General features: G+C 44.5%; 1 protein-coding gene across 1 annotated transcript in view; it reads left to right on the plus strand.

Moving 5' to 3' along the window:
* The window catches only part of SPEN (spen family transcriptional repressor), a 65,598-nt gene that overhangs the window by 25,053 nt on the left and 19,362 nt on the right, over positions 1-21,183 (plus strand). Inside the window, 3 exon segments of the mRNA XM_039565951.1 lie at positions 17,378-17,538; positions 18,726-18,926; positions 19,708-19,859. Coding sequence (XP_039421885.1) covers positions 17,378-17,538; positions 18,726-18,926; positions 19,708-19,859 — 514 coding nt within the window.

Raw genomic sequence — 21,183 nt, forward strand, 5'->3', positions numbered from 1 at the left:
CCTTTGCAGGTAATGGAGCTGCAAGGGAGTAATTTAGAAACTAAAACCAAAAAAGAACACGTTAAAAATAACTGGTATTACCTAAAGCCAGGCTTTATTTGGGTTGTTTTGTGGCCTCTCAGAAGTTGCCTGCTGGGCTGAGGTGAGGAAGCCGGTGGATGTGGATGGTTCCTGCGTGGATTTGAGGAGGAATTTGTGTTTTGAAGTCTTCTTAATGTGAGATTGCTCATTCCCCACTCATATTGTGGAAAAGGGTTGATGGAATTTTTTTATCACCTTGAAAGAATAAAAAAGCCCTTAAAAAATGACAATTTGCCACCACTAGAAGCCTCAGTTTCTCAGTTTTGGTGATTCAGACACACACCACAAATGATACATTAGCAAACATATTTTCTGTACTGTGTCATGGAAGAAGTTGGCCATGGATGGAAGCTGGGTGATCCCATAGGAAGCAAACCAGATTTTGTTTGTGCCCTGCCCAACCTCCTGGAAAAATCCTCCGTGTTTTTGGTTTGGTTGGTTTGTTGTTGTTGTTTGTTTTTTTTTTTTTTGGTAGAAGAAGCTCTTTTCTAGGCTGTGTGTCGAGGTGCTCTAATGCGCTAAAAATAATTTCTGGGCTTTTTGATTCAGTTTTGTAACGTCAAATGGCCTGACACGTCTCTTGCTGCTCCATGTGTTAGTGATTATTTTTAAAGCTTTGCTGCAGCAGTGTGCTGAACCACCCGGTGCTGAGAGTGGGGCATTTCGCTCCTAAAATCCTTGTTGGGATGGGGTTTGAATACATTTACAAAAATCCAGGCAGAAGTATTTGATTTCCTGTAAGGTGATGTCCAGGCTGTGGAAGTGTGAATACCCCGTGTGTTCAATTTACAGATAAGCGACCTGAGATTTCCCTTGGCCTTTAATTTATTTTTTAAGAGTGCTTATTCAGTTGTCTGATGTGGAGGATGCTGGAGGATTTGCCAGTTAAATGAATAATTTCCTATAGTATGTAATGTAGTCACCTTTAATTTATTTTTAAGAGTGTTTATTTGGTTGTCTCATCTCCAGGATGCTGGAGCTGGATGAATAATTAGTTAGATGACTATTTCCCTATAGCTTGTAATATGAAATAGATATTGTGAAATTAAAGGAGCATTTTCAGCTTAGATAAAACACTGGTTTTATTTTCACCAAGATCTAGGTGAACATAGTTATTCCAGTCTTGCTGAAATCAAGCAATGGGAAGAAGTTGCACATACAGATATTTGAAAAGGAATTTTTAAAAATTCTAATAGCTGTATTTAAAGTTCTCATGACAAGAGGGCAAGGCATAAGGTAATTAGAGATTGGATTTAATTTTAGATTTCTCTGTGATGAAATTCTTTCTGGAGCAAGGAATTACCATTGGAATGGAATACATGTGTGTCTTAATATTGAAATAAACTGATGAAAAACACTGCCAAGAGAATTTTAATTATGGGAAAAACAGGCTCCCTGAAACCTCCAGTGTATTTTATTTAGTCAGGGACTTTCTTACCCTGTTTCAACAACTGAAGCGAAAGTAGAAAAAAGTGAGTTTTAGTTTCATTACATAACGCAAACCTTTCTCTACCATTGTCTTCATCTTCTTCCCGCATCGTTTGCTGCCAGAAGTGATGAATCACTGACTTAGCTGTGATTTGGGATTTTGAGTGGGTTTGGAGATGCCTGTGCTGAGGACAGATCAAAAATCAGGAAAAATGAGGTTAAATGTAGCTGTTTAGTCTTTATTGAAGCATCTGTGAGATGGCTTTTGTCAAGATTAAATAATTCCACATACATTCGTACTGTAGAGATGAGCTGAAAATTTTTAATCTATTCTGGTAGAACGACAGGGTTGAGCAGGCTCCTGTTTGTATGGGAAAAGAATTAGGTGACGATTTAGAAAAGAAAATTAAAGAATTTCTTAAGAGTAGGAAGCCTTTTCCATTACACAAAGGCAACAGTAAATCCTGACAGAGTCAGGTGAAACACCTCATCTTTACCTTTTGTTCACACAAACCCATGTGCTGCTTTGATGTTCTCTCCGCGCGGCAAAATGTGAATTAGGGAAAGGAAAATTTAAAAAAAAAAAAAAAATCCACCTCAGATACTCGCAGGTTTTTGTGACCAAGTGTCGAGCGTTTTCACTTTGTTCTTCCTTGTGTCTCTGCTCGTGTCAGCCTGTGCTGCTGCTCAGCTAAATATAACCGAGACCATCCTTTAAATGTGGCTTTTTTACCCTTGGGGACTGTATCGAGTTTCTTGAGATTGAGCACAGGCAGAAAGTTTTCAGATGGCTTTTGAGAGATTATAATACAGAAGGCAAACCTTTATACTCGAGATATGCCGAAAAAGACGTACCTGTGCATGTGTAACCACATAAATAGATCCTTCTGTGGAAAAAAATAACGTGATATATCAAACTTCTCCTCACGGATGGTGAAGAAATGGTGCCTCGGTGCCCTTGGGAGGGAGCGGCCGCAACCCGCTCGTCCCTCGGCCTCCCGCCCCGGCTGCTGACAGCCTGCATTACCTCAGCCCTGGACTCGGCAATAATCTATTAAAAATGTGCGTTGCATAATAAGATTTCTATCTCGCTCTGAAACCCCGCCGCTTTCTCTCGCCTCACAACCGGCGCAGCGCGGTCGCCGCTGTAATGGCGGCACGGCCGCGGAGCCACCTCACCCGACTGTTTCGGTGAGGGTGGAAGCGGGTATTTCTGAGGGAAAAGCGGGTGTTTTGTGGGGGAAAAGCGGGTGTTCCGCCGTCCTGGTGCCCCAGCAGGCGGGGGGCGGTTGTTTGCACTGAGAACCGGTCTAAGCCGGCGGGAGCCGGCCGGGGCCGCCGCGCCGCCCCCGGGGCGGGGCCGCCCGGGCCCCGCGGAAAAACACCGCGATTGCCACAAAAAAAGCACTTAAAAAAAAATACAATCCCTCCCCCACCTTAGCACTGGACCAGCTCTCGCTCCTGCGTGAAGGTTTTCCCTTCACGCAGCGCAGCGAAATGAAGCAGCAGCCTCTGTGTCAGAGCCGGCTCCGAGGGGGAAAACTGCCCTCTCTCCCTCTCAACCTTCCAATTTTAGGTCCTTTATTTTTTTTTTAAACCTTAAATGCTCTGCTCGCTCTGGTTTCCTCGCTGGAAGAATCAGCCCCAAAAATCCCCCCAAAAGGGCGATTTTGGAGCCTGCTCCAACATCCTAATACCACCAGTGCCGTGATTGGACACAATTTCAAAATAAAATAGAAATTCCATCGTTGTTGGCCCCTCTGGGAGAACCCATCCCCCATCTTACATATAAATAGGCAATAAAATACTTTGAAACGTTATAACAAAGAGGAGTTTTAATTTCTTTTTTATTTAGTACATAATTTTCTTGGCGTGAGCTGCCCAAAAAAGAGTGGACATTTGGCTGCAATTAATACCCCCACCCCCGCCACACTCCCAGTAATAGTTGGTAATTGCTGGCTCTAAATGACAAAGCAATTAAGCCTCTTCCTAAATGTGCAGAAGTAGGTGTTATCTAAATCTGGGCTGTCAGGCTTTGTTTCTGTGTCGAGGCACAGAAGCTCAACTGCTGCTTTCTCAAAGTGCATTTGATTCTTTGTAGGCAGAGAAAAATAAAATCTTTTTTCAAATTAATTTCGGGAAGGGAGTCTTAAAAATATGTGGTGGATGGGTGAAGTGGAAATTGCCCTAGAAAAACATTTCTGTTTCATTACTATGATAACTATTTTCAAACAACTTTATTGGTAATTTCAAACGACTTTATTGTTGTTAAAGAGATCATTATTATTTCAATGCTTTAAAGGTTTCTTGCAATGAGATCAGAATCTTTTCTAGAGAATATGAGGATTTGTGGCAGCTGAATCCAGTCCCTCCTGTGAACTTGCCTTTTTCTCAGCTGGGGGAGGAAGATCTGGGTGTGTGGAAGGATGCGTGTTAAAAATGATATTTTTAAGACACCCCTGGACAGCTGCAGGTCTGTGGGAGTCGGTGTCTGGTGTGAGAATTGGTGATTTGATGTCTTCCTAGCCTTCTTTTTTAGGAATGGTGGGAAAAACCTGAGCTATGTGGAAGGCACTGTTCCCACCAGCATTGTGGGAGACTTTAGGCTGTTCCTTAAGTCCGTGGGAGCTGCTAAAAATTGCTGTTTTCCCGAAGGTCAGGTGCTGTTGGATTGGGTTTGACTTTGGGGTTGTGCGTGCACGTATTAACAAAATGGTCACTTCTAATTGCGTTTTTAAGACTTTGATTTCCTTCCAAGTATTTTGCTTAATCATCTTGAGTAGGCTGAGGGAAGGAAAGAATTAGCTGAGGTCAGGGAAGTTGAAGCTGCCCGTGTAACTGCTCAGAGGCTGGTCTTAGTCTGAGGGATCCTGGAGGCAGGAAGAATTGTGCCTTGTGTTCTCTTTGTGCTGTACACTGGGAGAGCAAGGGGAAACCAGCCCCGAGAAAGCCAAGGAAAACAGGGAAACGTGTGGTGCCATGGGCTGTGGTGGCTGCCTCCCTCTGCACAAGTGGTCCAGATTCCCCTTCCTCTGGGAGACACACACAGCTCGGATGTGAATCATGGCTAAAATAGATTAGAGGGATCGTAGTCTGGAAGCGCTTATCTGCAGCAATGGTGGAGTCAGCTCAGATGGAGAGACAGACACCGCAGGCACCAGAGGTGGGGGAGAGGATCCCTGTCGTACAGACCTTTGGAATAAAGGACAGTTTAATAATTTCTAATGAATATTCACGTGGAGGGATGAATAGCAGAAGAGGAAGGCTGTATTGAACGCTTCCTGAAAAAATACCAGTCATTACAGTGATCAAAGGAAAAATCCAGGCACTGCCTGGGCTCAGCCATACGTGTTCCCATTAAAGCCTAGACAGCGTGTCCCTTTGGACTTGCAAATACAGTGATTTGTTGGTATTTTTTTTTTCCCAAAGAGGATGTTTCTGCTTCTGCCAGAGGCGAGGATGCAGGAGGAGAACCTTCCCTGTAAAACCTAAGGGCTGGGTGAGCAGGTCTCCTTGAGGCGTATCGCTGCGACTTGGGCATTAATCTTACAAACAACTTCAGGTGGAACATGTTGTAATTAAATAAGATCACGGGTGGGAATTAATAGTAAATAAGCCTTATTGGGGAAAAAATAAAAAATAGTATCATCCCCTAATCTTTGCCCATTGAGTTAACCGTGTACCTGATGCGCTTAGCTTTGCCCTTATCGTCCTGGCATCGAGCACAGTCCGGCCGTAACGTCGCGAGCGCCGAAACCACTAATGATGGCATCAAGGGTTTAAATGCAAAAGCTTCTTAGCAGGAGATTAGGGATCCCACTCCAGATCCTTGTGGTCAGCTCGTAATGCCACTCGGAGAGGAGACAGCAGCGCAGCTCCGAGTGGAAAATCACAGGCTTGGGAGAGAGGTGAGGGCTTCGATGTGTTCTGTAGAGGAGGAAAAATTTATATGTGCTGGGACGTGGTCCAAATTTTTTAAAGTCTTGAAGGGAAGCTGAGTTTCCAAAAGGAGGAAGAAGGAGACGTGCACTGTGGAGATGCCATGTGAATAAAGTCTTTGCGTAATTATTCATTAAGTGCCTAATACAAGAACAAAAATAGCTTTGGCATTAAGAAACAGGACTTCTCTGTGATCCCTCCTCGCAAGAGGCCCGTAACAAAGGTGGGGGACCTGTTCCTTTCTTTCCTGGTTCTTCCAACCGTGACTGCACTCTCCTGTCTGGAGAAGCGAGACGTGGAGCCTTTTAATTCCTTCTCTTCAAAAAATGTCTGGGCTTCAGTGCTCAGTTGCTTTATTTAGCTCAAAGCGATGGTTTTGGCTAGAAGACACTTGGAAATCCAGGATGGCAGGAAAAGTACCTCTTGGAGAATCCTTTCTATGAGAGGGAAGTGGTTTTCAGGGCTGTATCCTCACTTCTTCCACAGTTGCGGGATGTTCTCTGCAGATGCCCAGAAATCAGTTTTATACCTGGGCAAAAATAAGAGAACCTCATCAAACCCTTTAAAAATCAAGAATAATTAAGATACATTTCCAGCAGATCCCGGCCGTAAGGGCATTCACGTATTTATTATCTTTCATCCATTTGAGGGCAGAGAGCTTTGCTGGCGTGGTGATGTGTGAAAGAAAGGCACTGTTCTCCTCCTGAAAGTGAATTGCCAAGAATGCCCGGCCCCAGGTCCCTGCGGAGAAATGATGCTGGGCTGGGCTGAGTGAGATGCAAAGTGTCCTACTTACTGTGGCTGCTACAGGTCTGACCTCCTTGGATCATCTGACACCTCCTTGGGTAAGAGGTTGCTGCAAGATCTCAAACCCTCAAATTATGTAAGATTTACACAGTTGCTTTGAAGTTGGTCCCTCCCTTCCATGTTTGTTTACTGGCTGGTGTGTCCTGTTGGATTGTGAAGGATGAATAGTCACAGAAAGGAAGCTGTCGGGTTAGTACAGATTTTCTATTCCTCTTCGTTTTCTAAACGTGTGTGGAGCTGTGCTTATCCCTGTTCCGGAGTCTGGGAATACGCCGAGGACGTCCTGCGCCGGTCGGGGCTTTGCTGGGTGAAGTTTTCAGTTTGTTTGTTTTTGAGGTGGAGGGAAAGAGGAAAGGCTCGTTATGTTGCTAGAGGAGAAACAGAGATGGTATCTAACAGTCGTCTCAGGAGTTGATGTTGGGTTTGCTTTTCAGTATGCAATTTCCCTTGAACTTGGAGAAATCACGTGGAAAAAAGGAAGGTATTTAATTAATCCTGTACATGTAGCTGCCATGGTTTGGGGGTTTGAAAGCACTGGCTCCCATAAGGAAAACACACAGGCTTTGCCTGTGGGAATTCCTTGGAGGACTTTTTTTCCGTCCCATTGTCTCCAGTGTGCCAGAGGAAATGCCTCACACTGCTCCTCCTTTCCCAGCTGCTGCCATGCGGGGTGGAGGTCAGGGCTGTACGGGCACTTGGTCCAGGGAGGTGTAAGGCATTTTCTTCTGGATTTTCCCCTACTTTTGCATTTTTGTCACAAATTAAGTTCTTACCCATGCTTTGCGATCCCCAGTCAGTGCGATGGAACTGGCCCCGGCTTTTGGGAAGAATCCCTGGACCTTCTGACCGTGTGTGGAGATGTAATCCTAACAAATTCCATGGAATTAAATTACAATAAGGTGCTTTTTCAGAAGTTACTCTTAAGTGGCAAACTCTGTCATGTGATACAAGTTCTGCTGGGTTGTTTTTGGGTTGTTTGTTTTGGGTTTTTTTTAGTTTCTAAGCCTGGCATTACTCTCCATAGTTGCTCAACAAAGTAAAATCATGTTCTCTCCCCCAGCCTACTGCAGATCCACAATAGGTGCTGTGGCACTTTACCTATTTCATACAGACATTTTCTTTTTGGTTTTATTTTCATTACTTCAGTGTTTTCTACCCATGTGAAAGCTCACAAAAAGTTGTACTTTTAGTTGTATTTTTATTTGCATGTGGGCAGCAAAATGAAGTAATTCCCAAATATAGTCCCAGCCAAGAGATCCATCTGTTCCCTGCATTTTTAAATGGCAAATTAATCCTTAGCATACAACTCATCAAATGTCTTCTCTCTATAATTTATGCTGCCTGAGATCACAGAAATGACATTTTTTTTCCCAGGCCTTCCATTTTAAGTAGTCCTTTACTCCAGAACAGCAGCTTCCATTCCGGTTTTACAGAGCTCTCCTGTGCTTCCTCCGGTCACTGTTGTTGGTCTAAAAAGGGGCATTAAAAAAAAACCCCTCCAAAATTATTTTTCCCTTCATCTCTTTGGTGTTTCTTTGAAAGGCTGTAGAAGATTCTATTAGAATCTTAGATCAGAAGGAGTATTTTATGATTCTAAGATGTAAGGGAATAGAAATTCTCTTTGAAAAACACCCTTGATAAATGGATTTATTTCGGATGGAGAACTAGGGTCACTCTGTCCATTTCAATTTGGATTTCTCTCTTTGGACAATAGTCACCATTTTTAGAAGTACTAAACTTCCATGGTGTTATCTGCCATAAAGGGAATTTCTATATTAAGCTTTGCATGTTCCCAAATTTACTTAAGCAGCATTGTAGCTCAGCTGTGTATCTTGGCATGCCTTCCATTGCAACTCCCATCCCAGGAACAATTCTGTTTATAGGAGAGGATGCACCATTTCAGAACTGCTCCAAATCAGGAATTTCAACAAATGGTGTTTTGTGTATTGCTAAAAAAACCCAGTGCCTTCGGTTGGGAGGAGGCAGTGCATGCAAATAGTGCCTGGTTTGGTTTTTTAAGGCAAGGTGTGATGCTTTTCTAAAACACGAAGACAGAATTAATTCTATGGGGCTGTTTGCCGTGATCTTCGGCAGCTTTATGTTAAAAAATAACTGCAGTAACCTGGAGGTGAATCAGTGCTAGGGCTTTTTTTGTTCTAGCATATGTCTGAAAAAGGCTTTTTTTCTGAAAGATGCCCAGTGTTCAACACTTAGTCAATGCCAAATGGTTTTAAAATTGTATTTAGAAGTGTTTATTCCCAGGAATGCATTTGACAGGGCTCTTAAGGAAAAAGAGGTTGCTTTTTGCTCCTTGAGTAAAGTGTAGTAGCCTACTTGGATGCAGTGGTGATTGCATTTTCAATGGCATTTCACTCTCCTGGCTCATAGGGAGCACTTGAGTAGAGCTTGGTGTTTTTTCCTAGGATGCCGAGTAGGTCCCTTCATGAAAGCAGTGCTGTGGTTGAGGATGTGGCCTTTAACTGTTGGGCTTGATGATCTTGGAGCTCTCTTCCAGCATAAATGATTCTGTGTTGCTTTCTTGGTATTTTGAAAAGACTTGGCCACCCGTGAGCCAGGAGATCAAACTCCTGAGCCTGTTCTCTCTGTGATTCACGGAATGACCTTGGGCAAAGCCCTTGGCCTCTTCATACCTTACTTTTCCATCTGCAGTGGATATTAAGACAGCCTCCCATGAATCTTATACTAAAATACGGCTTTTGTCCAAAGATTTCATGTGCTCTGAGGTGTCAGTTGCAAAATACTAATTTAGATCATCAGCAGATAGGTGGCAAAAGCTCTTCCTTATAACACAATTACGCTGCTTTTGGCCAACTTTTGTCTGATCCATGCCTGGAGCAGCAGCTCTTCCTCAGGCATGTCCTGGCAGTGCTTGGAATAATTTGGCTGCAGCATGGCTGGAGGAGGTGGGAGTTCTGGGTGACCGCAGCAGCACTTCTCACGAGGGATCTTGACCCAGGGCTTCCTTCCGTGAAGGTGATGTTAAACAGAAGCTCATCATGCTCACCCATTCTCACACCCACCCTCTTTCTTCCCTCTTTGCATCGGTGGAAGTTTAATTGTGGGAAAGCAGAGCTGGAGAGCTGCTTTGTACTTCACCCTCAAGGCCTCAATGACTTTTATCTTTCCCTGCGCTGAGCTCTGTCACTGTGGCCGTTTGCTGAGAAAGCATTTCCTCTGGCTTCCCAGGGTTTCTTTTTGGAGCGTGAGCAATCCCGCTGTTTCCAGGAAGCATCCATGTTTCAAAAAGGCAGTGGCTGGGTAGGCAGGTAACTCCAGTTGCTCCCAAATTCAACACCAAACCCATCCACGGCCAAGCCACTGGCCAGCGTGGGGAGCACAGGGATTGAGTAGCTTCTTCCCAGCAATGGGAAGCTGTTGTCAGTGCTGAGTCAGCTCTGCTCCAGAGATAGGCCAATGTGTTTGTAACCAACACTTTTTTCCCCTCAGATTAATGTTTTTAATTTTTGGCTGTACAAAGTCCAGGGGCAGAGGGACGTAGGTCAAGAAGAGAGGTAGCAACACCGACTGTGGGTTGGGCACAGTGTCCTCAGCCAGACAGGGATTAATATAAACATACATATTTTTAGCAATCATCATGGATTATTTAGTTGCAGGGAAGAATTAAAAGGAGCTCAAGGCTGTCTGGAAACTCTGAGGGCACATGGCTGCAGGGGAAGGTGGTTCTGGGGGAGGGAGCAGTCTGTCCTGAGAAACATCTCCATCTTCTCCGTGATTAATTTCAGACTTTCATCAAAGATCAGGTGTCAGACATCAGGATAAAACAACTGACGTAAATATATTTATATATATTTATACATGGCCTGTCACAGAAATGCAAATGGAATGTTAATAAGCCACTCAGTTGACTTGGGATAAATATATGGTAAATAGTATCTGGAGGCTGTGCCTTGAAAAACTTACTGGTCAGAGACTGAAATAAATACTGCAACAGTGTGTGTTAGTTGTCCACCCAAAAGACATGGAGTTGTCGTGGTTGTGTTGCTTTCCCATGGCCTTTAAACATCATTTTTTCATTTGAAAATATTTTCATTTCATTTGAAATAATTTCATTTCTTTGGATTTAGGATTCCAGGCCAGCAGGAGATCATTGAAGTCTTCTCTCTGGGCGTGGTAATGCAGAAAAAGTTAAGGGAAGGAGGATGTCCTTGTTTGTTTCATTAGTCTGCAGTATTTAATGATCTCTCTTCAGAGCTGTAAATGCTGGTTTTATCTGTTGTGTGCTTTCTATAGCTGTTTTTGTTTCCATGCAGCAGGTCTGGCCTTTCCCTCTTCTTGGTGGATTGTTTTATCATAGCTGAGTGCTGTTAAATACTGCAGTGTGACATGCACAAACCAAAGTTCCTTGGGTGGCAGGTTCTCAGCGGCTTGAACGGGTGCCAAGAATGTCACAGAATCGCGTCCCAGTGAGCTTTGCTCCGGAGGGGCCGAGGCCAGGGTGATGGGCACAGGGTAATTACACTGAGGGAATGTTTAGGTGACTTTCTCTGCCTTTTCTCTTGTATCCATATTTCCGGTGGAAAGCCTTGTTTGGACACGGAGGAGCGGGGTTCAGGCTCTTTGTGGTTTGCCTGTGTGGGCTGAGCCCCTTCAGCACTCGCCTGCAGTTGGTAGAATGCGGCGACGGCTCATTGCCTCTTGATCTCTTCATGCAAACCAACCTCAGAGGTCGGACTGGGTTTTCTGACATCTTCAACTTCGGGTTCAACAGCTCCTTTGAACAAGGGAAAAAAACCCGTATTTATTTCCGCAGGTGTGTGAAATGCTTTTTTTCCCATACAAATACCCTGGTGTGGGACGTGTCATGTGTACAGAACAACTGCCTGCTGCCGTCATGTGTACAGAATAACTGCCTGCTGCTTGCTTGGATATTTAGGTCAGTGTTGGAATCAGCTCTGACAAGGAGTTGCTCACCGTGTGCCCAAACCTCTGGAATTTTCGTTGTGGTTATTCCTGCCCATGGCAGGGTGTTGGAATGAGATGATCTCTAAGGTCTCTTCCAATCCCCTTCTGGGCTTCTATGATTCCTCTTTGAGTGTGGCAGAACAGCCACCTGGATTGTTGGATTAATGGGGTGATGTCAGGATTTTTTGGGAATGGGCTACTGCTGTTCTTAGGAAGGAACGTGTGATTTGATGTGCATTTTTGACTTACATGGGTGTAGAGAACAGGGGAAATTCTGATTAAATACCTTCTTAGGTTCATGTAGTATTTAGCAGTAGGTCAGAAATACCAGTCTGCAATAGCCCCGTGCATATATTGCTCCAATATATCATTTTCCATCCAGAAGTCAAAGTGTTTCACAAGCAAAGATCTTTAATCCATTGCTAGAATGGAATACAGTACATTTTTAAGCTTTTATTTTAAGCAGTTGCCAAGAGGTGTTGGCTGGCAGTAATCAGGTCTTTTTAATTCTTTTTATTCCCAAACAACACATCAGTACATTCAGGAAACTTGGAGCAATTTTCTGGTGCTGTTTTCCCAGGTTGAAGAAATCTAACCAGCAGGTTTTCTCCAAAGCCTATAAAGTATCCCAAGGATTTGTGTCTTCTGGGTAGAGCTGATCATACAGCACTGTCACTGATGGTGTTTTGTGCATGGAGATCATCTGTGGTGGCTTAACATGGATCTGGAAAGGGAGGGACAAGGAGAAAACCGAGGGTTCCTGTTGCTTCCGTTCGGAGATGACTGTATGTTAACTTTGGATTTCCTGACCCGGCTTGGGAATCTGCTGCTGACATCAGCCGTGAGAACAGCCCGCCGTCAGCGGGGATGGAGCCTGTCCTCAGTAGATCTTTCTAGGAGATAATCTTCACTCAGAGATTATTCTGACAGGGTGTTGAGTCGAGCTGAGCCAGGCAGAGTTCCTGATTTCAAGTTAATTTTGGCAGGGAAGAAGTGATCGTTCTGCATATTTCCTGTAAAAAAAAAAAATCCTGGATATTTCACCAGGTCTGATGAAACAGTTTTTGAACGCAGCTGTAAAAAAAAAAAATTTAAAGTCCTAATTTTTACTTTTTTCACAGCTGAAATTTGGCATGAAAGATGCAAGGGTTTTTAACTGGTTTTAGGTGGCTTTGTTCTTAACTTGCTCCAGCGATCAGAGGTTAGAATCATGGAATGACAGAATCATGGAATAGTTTGGGTTGGAAGGGACTTTAAAGCTCATCTCATTCTACCGCCTGCCATGGGCAGGGACACCTTCCACTACCTCAGGTTGCTCCAAGCCCTGTCCCACCTGGCCTTGGACACTTCCAGGGAATGGGCAGTCTCAGCTTCTCTGGGCAACAACAGGTTGGTTTTGTTTTGCTTTTTTAAACCTGCATTGGCAGCTCAGCACCTGCAGCACGTTAAAGCTTCCCTCTGCTGTGTCCTTCACCGGCTGCCGTGTTTCCAGCCGTGTTTCCCGCCGTGTTTCCCGCTTTGTTTCCAGCTTTGTTTCCCTCCTGCTGCTCACAGGGAGTCCCCAGCCTGCAGCTGACTCACTGCTCTCAAATCAATGGGCAGAAATGACAGTTGTGCCACATTCTAAAATTGCAGGAGGGTGGAGGGCAGGTTGTGAGATCCCTTGATTCAGCACCACTGCCATTGACAGGAAGCAGCGGGTCTCCCGTTCCATCGGCGGGCTTGGAGTCTCTCTTTTATCTCCTTTTTGTGGGAACAAAGGATGGCTGGCTTTGTGTTCTTCGCTCAGTGCTTTCATTTCTCACACGTAAACCCAGCGTAACTTCATCGCCACTAGACCTGCAAACGTAATTGCCTGAAAATGAGAAATTTCTCTGGAAACGAGGAGTGGTTAGTGGGATGCCAGGATTTGAAATGTCATCTTTGCGCTTAGAACTGAGCAAAGGAAAATTCTGTGTACTAAATGAGCTGCAACGTACTGAGACCACAAATGGGGCTCCACCATCCTTGTGGGTCCCTTCCAACTCGGGATATTCTATGAGTCTATGAAACCAGGTGTAATTGGGTCTGAACCCCATTGATGGACTCTTATGTGTTGAGTCTTTGGGAATCAGCCCATGTGGATAAGATTTAGATTGGATTATGAATAGATTTAATCTTGATTATTGGAAAATAGATACATAGATAAATACTGTAAGTTACAAATAGATTTTATCATGGTTGATGAAAAATGGGTACATAAATAGTGTGAGTAAGAACACACATCCTTATATACTCATCAGTAATTATGGAATGCAGATAAATGTTTTAAAAGGGCTTGTAAACTACACCTGTAGTAAAGTGCATGTGTAAGAGAAAGATTTTTATGTCCACCCCTTGTTTAACTAAGAACAGTCTCTCTTATGGCTCCGTTTTTCCATCTGATTCTGCCGACAGTAAAATGCAAAAATCGTTTTTCTTCAATGCTGTGATGCCATAGAGTGAAACTGATTCTAGAAGTATCTGGGCTGGACAAAATAGCATCTGAAATCCTGGTTAAATACTCAAATTCTTCCCCAATGGTCCGATGTTCCCGGGAGAAGTGCAGAGCACTGTGGAGGCTCCGGGGCCATGAGCCGGGATGTCGGAGGAGCCGTTCCCAGCTCCCTCCCGGCGCCGCGCGTGTGTTGTGACAGCTCAGGAGATTAGTTCTTCAGCGTGCTGGCATTCTGCTCCGCTGACTTTACAGGGATGTGGAAGAGCAGGTTTTCCCGTGTTGGGAAAAGGCTTTGTGCCAGAGCACGCTCTGCTTCTGGAAAAAATCATCCCGGGTTTAATGCTGGTAGCGGAAGCCCAAAATTAAGTTATAAAGCTATTTTTGCATCATTTTTGACCTGCCCCAAAACCTATTGATAGTTGGAATACTTTTAAGGAGGAGATTATCAGAGCTGTTGTTTTATCCTATTATATTCCTGTGTTAAAATTTCCCTAGCTCATTCTAAAAGCTTTATGAACCAACTTTCGCCAGAAGAATTTTTAATAACTTATTTTCTGCGTTGGCAACGGGCGGTTGTTTTCAAAATTACTCACAGGGAAAAGCAAAGCCATATTCTCATTTTAATATTCTGGGAACCTGTCCTTGAGCAGCTTTCAGGCTTCAGATCTGTGTATTTTTAAAGCTGAAAAAGAGTTGTGTTTTGCTGCTCAAGACTCCACGTAATTCCCTGTCAGATGCTTTATTTTGATTGTGCTGTGAGCTATAACTGGGTGACACAGCAGCTATAATTAACTCTTCCATCATTCTCCCATTCACAGAACATCAAACCTTTGACTTACTTTTGAATTATTATATCCATGTTTCTTCAATTGGAAAAGTGATGGGGATTTCTCTAAAGAAAGGGGGGATTGTTCTTGCAATACTTTCTTCTTCTTGTCTTAAAATAGTCATGAAATAATGAATTTTTTTTTCTGGAATGTCTCAGAAAGTCTTGCTTTGCTTAGGGAGACACATCCCTAAAACTCCCTAGGGAAGTGGAAGTTACCAGCACAATCCTTGTTTCCCAAAGTTGCACAGAGTTCAGGCTCCTTTGTAGAATTTATCACCCTGTTGTACTGCTGTGTCATCACTTGGATATCTAGCGGTGTTATCCCAAGATAATACTTTTTCTCTAGTGGAATGCTGTGATTTTAACAGTATGTTCCATATTTTTAACATCCTCATTAAAAAACCCCCAAACTGTAAAAATAGCCTGTCCCCATTCTAAAGCACTGCTCAAATAAATTCAACGCTGCCTCTTGCTCGAGAGATACGATCTCAGCACACAGGAATTCTAAAGGCTTTGGGAGTAGGGAGTTGGTTGGAGCATCAAGATGTGAGAAGGGAAAGTAAAAATGTGCACATGGCAGAGGGATCTGCAGCCCTAAAATCCTATTTTAGCCTTCCCCAGGGGCTGCTGAACCACGTGGAGCTGCTGTCAGCTTGGGAATTATTTTCAGTTTCTCCCCACACACATCCTTTGCCCTATATTTGTGTGTTTAAAGAAGTTTCTCTATTCTTTGCCAATTTATTTCCCAGTAGCAGGCGATGGATGGCTGATGGCCCTGTTCATGTGGAGTTGGGTTTGTCCTTTTCCCAAAATGCTGTAGAGAAGAACTTCAGTTTGGTATGGATTTGAGGTGATTTAGTGGAAATGCAGGAGGCAGAGGGAGTGGGATAAAGATGAGGAGGAAATGCTGCACTCTTCACTTGCAGTGATTAAATAGTTCATTAATGAAGAGGGCACAAAAGGAGGGTCCGCAGGTGAGACAGAAATAAAGGCAGTTTAGCAATTTAGCAGAAAAATGAGGCTGTGAAGGGACATCTTGATGGTGGGAGATTCGTTGCTGGGAAACACAAGGGACTGTAGCTGGGAAGGGAAATGTTATTTATTATCCATGAAGTGAGAGGTTGGGTGGTGCAGGGCAGCTGCCCTTGGGAAGAGCAGGGCAGGAGGAAGGGCTCAGTTTTTCACTCGTTCCTGGCATGGCTTTATTTTCACTCCTCTTCCAAAGCGATGCTGAACTTCCTCCTCCGGGGCTGGAGGAGTAGGAGGAGAATGTGTGGGAAAGGCACCAACGTGTGAAGTGGCTTGATGGGATGGGAGGGCTGTAATGAGAGGGTGAGACCGGCAGCCGAGTTTCTCATGTTTATTACTTCTGCATTTTTGACCTTTTTTGTTGTGTTTTATTTTGGTCTGGCCTGTTTTTATATCCTTCTTGGATTGTTTGTAAGTATTTTGGGACAGAGATTGTCTTCCCTTCTGCGCCTCCAAATATAATGGGGACAGAGCCCAAGGGCTTTTGGGAATGTGCCACAGTGCTCGTTGCACCAAGATGTTCAGAAAGAAAACCAGGTTTTCTGAACATTTGAATAAAAACACCCACAAAAAAAGTAGTAGAAGAGCTCACAAAATCAAATCTTGGAAATTATTAGAAGTCTGAAATGGTTTCTCTGAAAAAAGTAATGGAAAAGTTAAGTGGTTTAATGGCAAGAAGGTTTGTAAGAAGGATATGAAATATTTAAGATAAGAAAAAGATAAACTTGCCTATCGTTTTTCTAATACAATGTGGAGAGGAACATAAAAATTCAATCAAGCAGCAAATTTCAGACTGACAGGGTTATTTTAGTACGTGGCACATCTCCCCCCTGCTCCAGCCTCCGAGTTAAAATTCCAGCAGAATTTTTTCGAAGGCTGCTCATGTAATGGAGAACGAGAGTCTCTGGGGTTATGTCAGACAAAATTATTTTTAGCGCTGTTCTGAGCCCTCGTGCCTCGGGGAAGAAATGAGCCACTGAAGCAAGATGACGTGTCCCCACTGGGCAAGCTTTAATAACATTATATTCTCTCTATTTCTGCCTCTCCTCGAAGCATCGAACGATCCCGAGTCCGTGGATTAGATTGACTCCCTCCGTGATCTAACATGCAAATCCTCTTCCACTGTAATTATTATTTATAAAAGGCGTTCTTGGGTCTGAATTCTTCATATCCTGAAGTTGGAGGTTGAGGCTCAGCCTGGAAATAGTGTTTGCTGGTTCATAGAAAATCCCAGAGTGGTTTGGGCTGGAAGGGATCTTAAAGATCATCCTGTTCTACCCCAAGCCGTGGGCTGGGACAGGGTCATGGACATCCCCATCTATCCAGGTTATTCCCAAGCAGTTGACCAAAATACTTGCCATGATTTTCACACGTGGTCTCTTTGGAGTACAGGCCTTTTGAGGAAAGATGCCTGAGAGCACAATAATATTTCTTTTCTGTACATGAGAGTGCTGGGAGGGATTTTGAGGCTTTGTCAGACCTGTGCATCGTCCCTGTATTTTTCCAGTCTTCCCACACAGTTCCTGAGCTGGTCCAACATTGCATTACACTTAATTAAATCTCCACCATTGTCAGGGCGTGTAACAGGATCTTGCTGACATTTTACCCATATTCCACTTCCCTGCCTGTCTCCTCTGAGGGCTTTGGAGGGGAATATTTGTAGAAAGACTCTTAAATTCCTGTGAATAACTGGGCTGCAGCGTGGAAACAGAATCAGGCACAAAAGGGAGGAAGACCTGTAGACGAGCCGAAACTCTGGTATTTTCCTTTTTTAATAAAAGAACCATTTCCCGGGTGGCTCCACTCCATGCACTCACCTGTCCTACCCTCCATGCCGTTCCCAGCAGTGACTCCAGCAGCAGCTCGAGCGACGAGTCCCCGGCACGCTCGGTGCAGTCGACAGCCGTCCCCGCACCCGCGTCCCAGCTGCTCCCATCGCTGGAGAAGGATGAGCCCCGGAAGAGTTTTGGGATCAAGGTTCAAAATCTTCCAGTGCGCTCAACAGGTAAATTCCCTCGGAAGGGGGAACAGGGGAAAAAAGGGAGGGGACTGGTTGAGTAACCTGTACTGAGTGACACGCAGCAGCCACGTGCGGCCTCCGAGGACCGGATTCTCTCCCTGCTTCTGCCTCAGTTCTTGTGTGACAGTGGGAAAATTGCTTAATTAGTGACCATCTGTGAGAAACCCTGCTGCTCCCAGCTCCAAGTATTGGGCATTTCCAGGCCCTGGAACTGGTGCTTCCAAACAGTAATGTGGGCTTTCCCAGGGAGAAAACTGACACATCTCCATTTTTTAACTTAATACTTCAGTTGTTTAACCTCACCTCTCACCCTTCAATTTCTTTTTTAATCCAAAAAGTTGAGGGTTTTCTGTTGCAGTTTGGGTGCTTTAAAACACCCCTAAGCATATTTGTAAAGGCAATGGATATTGCATGGAAAATAACCCAGGAAACCATGTGCTGAGGAGCGCCCATGATCACTCCCTGTTCCCTGTGCTGAGCACAGGAGAGATCCCACAGGAAAAACCAGCATGGGATCAGTTGTGAAACAGTTTTAATGAAATTCATGGATGCAAAAGCACTGGCTGAGCTAAAATAGTATCTGTTAATCTTGTGAGCAGAGTACCTCATGTGTTGGTATCTTCCAGTAGATTTAATGCCTGTCATATTCCTTGAAAGGACACAATGCTGAGGTCAATACCCCACGAATCCCAGACAGATTGTGTGGGCTTGAGTCAGATTCCACAAAATCTGATGAATCTGCCTGGTTATATTTCTGAATTGACTGGACTGAACACTCTATGACTCCAGCCTCCATTCCAGACACCTCATCCCAGCTGTGCGTAGTATTGCTGTGGGTATTTTAATAAAGTATCCCTGTTTATTTCTTCTTCACATGGAACTGGGTGTCTCTTAGAAGCAATAACCATCCACCACCAGCTTTAGCCATGTAAAACCTTGTATGTGTAGTTTCTTGAGTTTAAAAATCCAGGCAAAGAGAAAGATCAGCCAGAAGCTTTGGACATTGGCAAAATTAACATCCCAAATTAAAAAGGGCGCTTGTGTGAGCACCGAGTTAAGTGGGATGAAGTCACATTTGAGAAGGACAGTCAGAGTTCTTCATGTCTTTTATGGTGCTGCTGAGTCAGTAGAAGCTATGTTTCTGCAGTACTAATGTTTACTTGTTGGTTTAGATACAAGCCTTAAAGATGGACTTTTCCACGAATTCAAGAAGTATGGGAAGGTGACGTCAGTGCAGATCCACGGCGCGTCCGAGGAACGGTATGGCCTGGTGTTCTTCCGGCAGCAGGAGGACCAGGAGAAAGCACTAAATGCCTCCAAAGGAAAGCTTTTCTTTGGCATGCAGATTGAAGTCACGGCCTGGATAGGACCAGGTAAGGTCCATGCCCTTCTCCCATGGGACGGCTCTGGGTGTGTTCAGGAGCTGTCGTAAAGAGGCAGAATAGAAGTAGGAAACATGTTTTAAAGAAACTGGGAAAAATGCCACAATAAATTCCAGAGCAAAAAGAGTGGATGCTCTTGGATCAAACAGCAAGAGAGTTCCAGTCTTAAGCCTCAGAGAAGGAAAGCTGCCATCCTCCCAAACAGTGGGATCCGCTGGAAGGAACGATCTCATCTACACGTCTCAGTGGAGCAGCTGCCAGTGGGTGGTGTGAGCACAGCACTGAGTCCTCCCAGCCTCGTTTTGTCTCCTTTTAATTAAAACAGCCAACGAGTGCTGCGTTTTGAGCAGCACAGCCCACGTGACCAACCAGTGAGAGCTGCAGCCCTGAGCATGTGGTGAAGTTCTCAGACTGCACTTCAGTGGCTTCTTTAAAAATTGATTCCTGAAAACAAACTCCTGCCACGTGCTCTTCCCCAAGTGCAGGGAGGCCTTACTGGAATTCGTGCACTCAAACGTTGATACTTGTTAAGAGTAAATTTCCAGAGAAGCAGTTGAAAGATGCAGCTCCCTTTCACCTGAGGATGCCGGATTCCTCAGTGGAATATAAAGATTCCAAATCCCACATAAATAACAAGTCATGGGTGCAGTACTGGGTGTTTTTCTCAAAGACAGTGCTTATTACTCTTGTTCAGATCAAGAAGGAGACCTGAATAAACCAACATGAACCAAATCTCCAGTCATTACAAATTTCCTGCTCTCTTTTGTCCTAGAAACCGAAAGTGAGAATGAATTTCGTCCTTTGGATGAAAGGATAGATGAGTTTCACCCAAAAGCAACGAGAACTCTGTTCATTGGCAACCTGGAAAAAACAACCACCTACCACGACCTTCGCAACATCTTCCAGCGCTTCGGGGGAATAGTGGTATGTGACTTGTGTCCTGTGTGGGGTGGCACTGCCCCCCCTTCTGTACAGACCTGTGAAATGCTGTGAGTGGTGCTAAGTCTGTCAACGACAGATAATTCAGTCTTTCTGTAGTAATCTGAGTCATTCTTGTTGGAATATACCTGAAAGCTTTTCTTTGTATTCGGAGTTCAGCATATGAATGTTGAGGGGTAATTTAGCAGGAAGAACAGTCCTAGGAGTGTTTACAACAAATGTCTCTCCTGGTAATTCTCCCCTGGTAGTGCCAAAGCTGACTGGGTAGTTGGGATGTAAAATGTGCCAGGTGATGTTTTCATGTTGACTCCTACAGCTGTGGGAATCTGAGTTTCCTGTTGATTCCTGGAACAAAGGGCTTGGTCAGTGTGTGTGGAAGCAGCCCCTGTGCCCAGGCAGAGGAGATTGGAGCAGATGGATCAGTGATGGCACATGGGGGATTTGGGTTTTCAGCTGAGGGGGAGTATCTGGATGAGGGAGAGCAGCCCCCTCTCCTCTGCTCATGACTTTCTATCAATTCACGTCAATGTTATATTTAAGGGGAATTTTCCATTAAAGTGGTGCAACTCTCCAATGAATTTTAATTAATTTTTACAAGGGCATGGAGTGACAGGACGAACCTTAAGCTGAAGGAGGGCAGAGTTAGGTGGGATATTGGGAAGGAGTTGTTCCCTGTGAGGGTGGGGAGGCCCTGGCACAGGGTGCCCAGAGCAGCTGTGGCTGCCCCTGGATCCCTGGCAGTGTCCAAGGCCAGGCTGGACGGGGCTTGGAGCAGCCTGGGACAGTGGAAGGTGTCCCTGCCCATGGCAGAGGTGGAACTGGATGAGCTTTAAGGACCCTTCAAACCCAAACCATTCTGGGATTCATTCTGTGATTCCTGTTGAGTCTGGGCTTCAGATGGTCCATGTTCTCTGTGTCAGCTGTGGGTGCTTGTGAACGTGCTGTGCCTTCTTCACTGTGCTCTGACGTGTTCTTATCACTGCAGATGAATCAGTCACACACACCAGGAGCCCCATCCCTGCTACCCCCCAAAAGAAGGGGAGGTTGCTTCCATGTACAATGTGGACAAATATAAAATCCTCGTTTTATGATGTCTGGCAGCCCTTGTGTATCCAGCCTCTGCTCTGTCCTTGACATCAGTAGTGATTTATGAATTCGTGCCATGTCTGTGGCTTGAACCCTTTTCCAGTGTTAGAGCAGCAGAGCTCTCCTGATAAAGATGCTTATCAGTGGTAGTGTAAATTGGCTTTTGTGTGCTGTGGTGCTCCCTGTCAGCATTATTAATGGCTCAGAATTGGGAGGCAGTGCT

This window comes from Corvus cornix, chromosome 27 (genome assembly GCF_000738735.6).
Source record: "Corvus cornix cornix isolate S_Up_H32 chromosome 27, ASM73873v5, whole genome shotgun sequence".
NCBI classification, from domain to species: domain Eukaryota; kingdom Metazoa; phylum Chordata; class Aves; order Passeriformes; family Corvidae; genus Corvus; species Corvus cornix.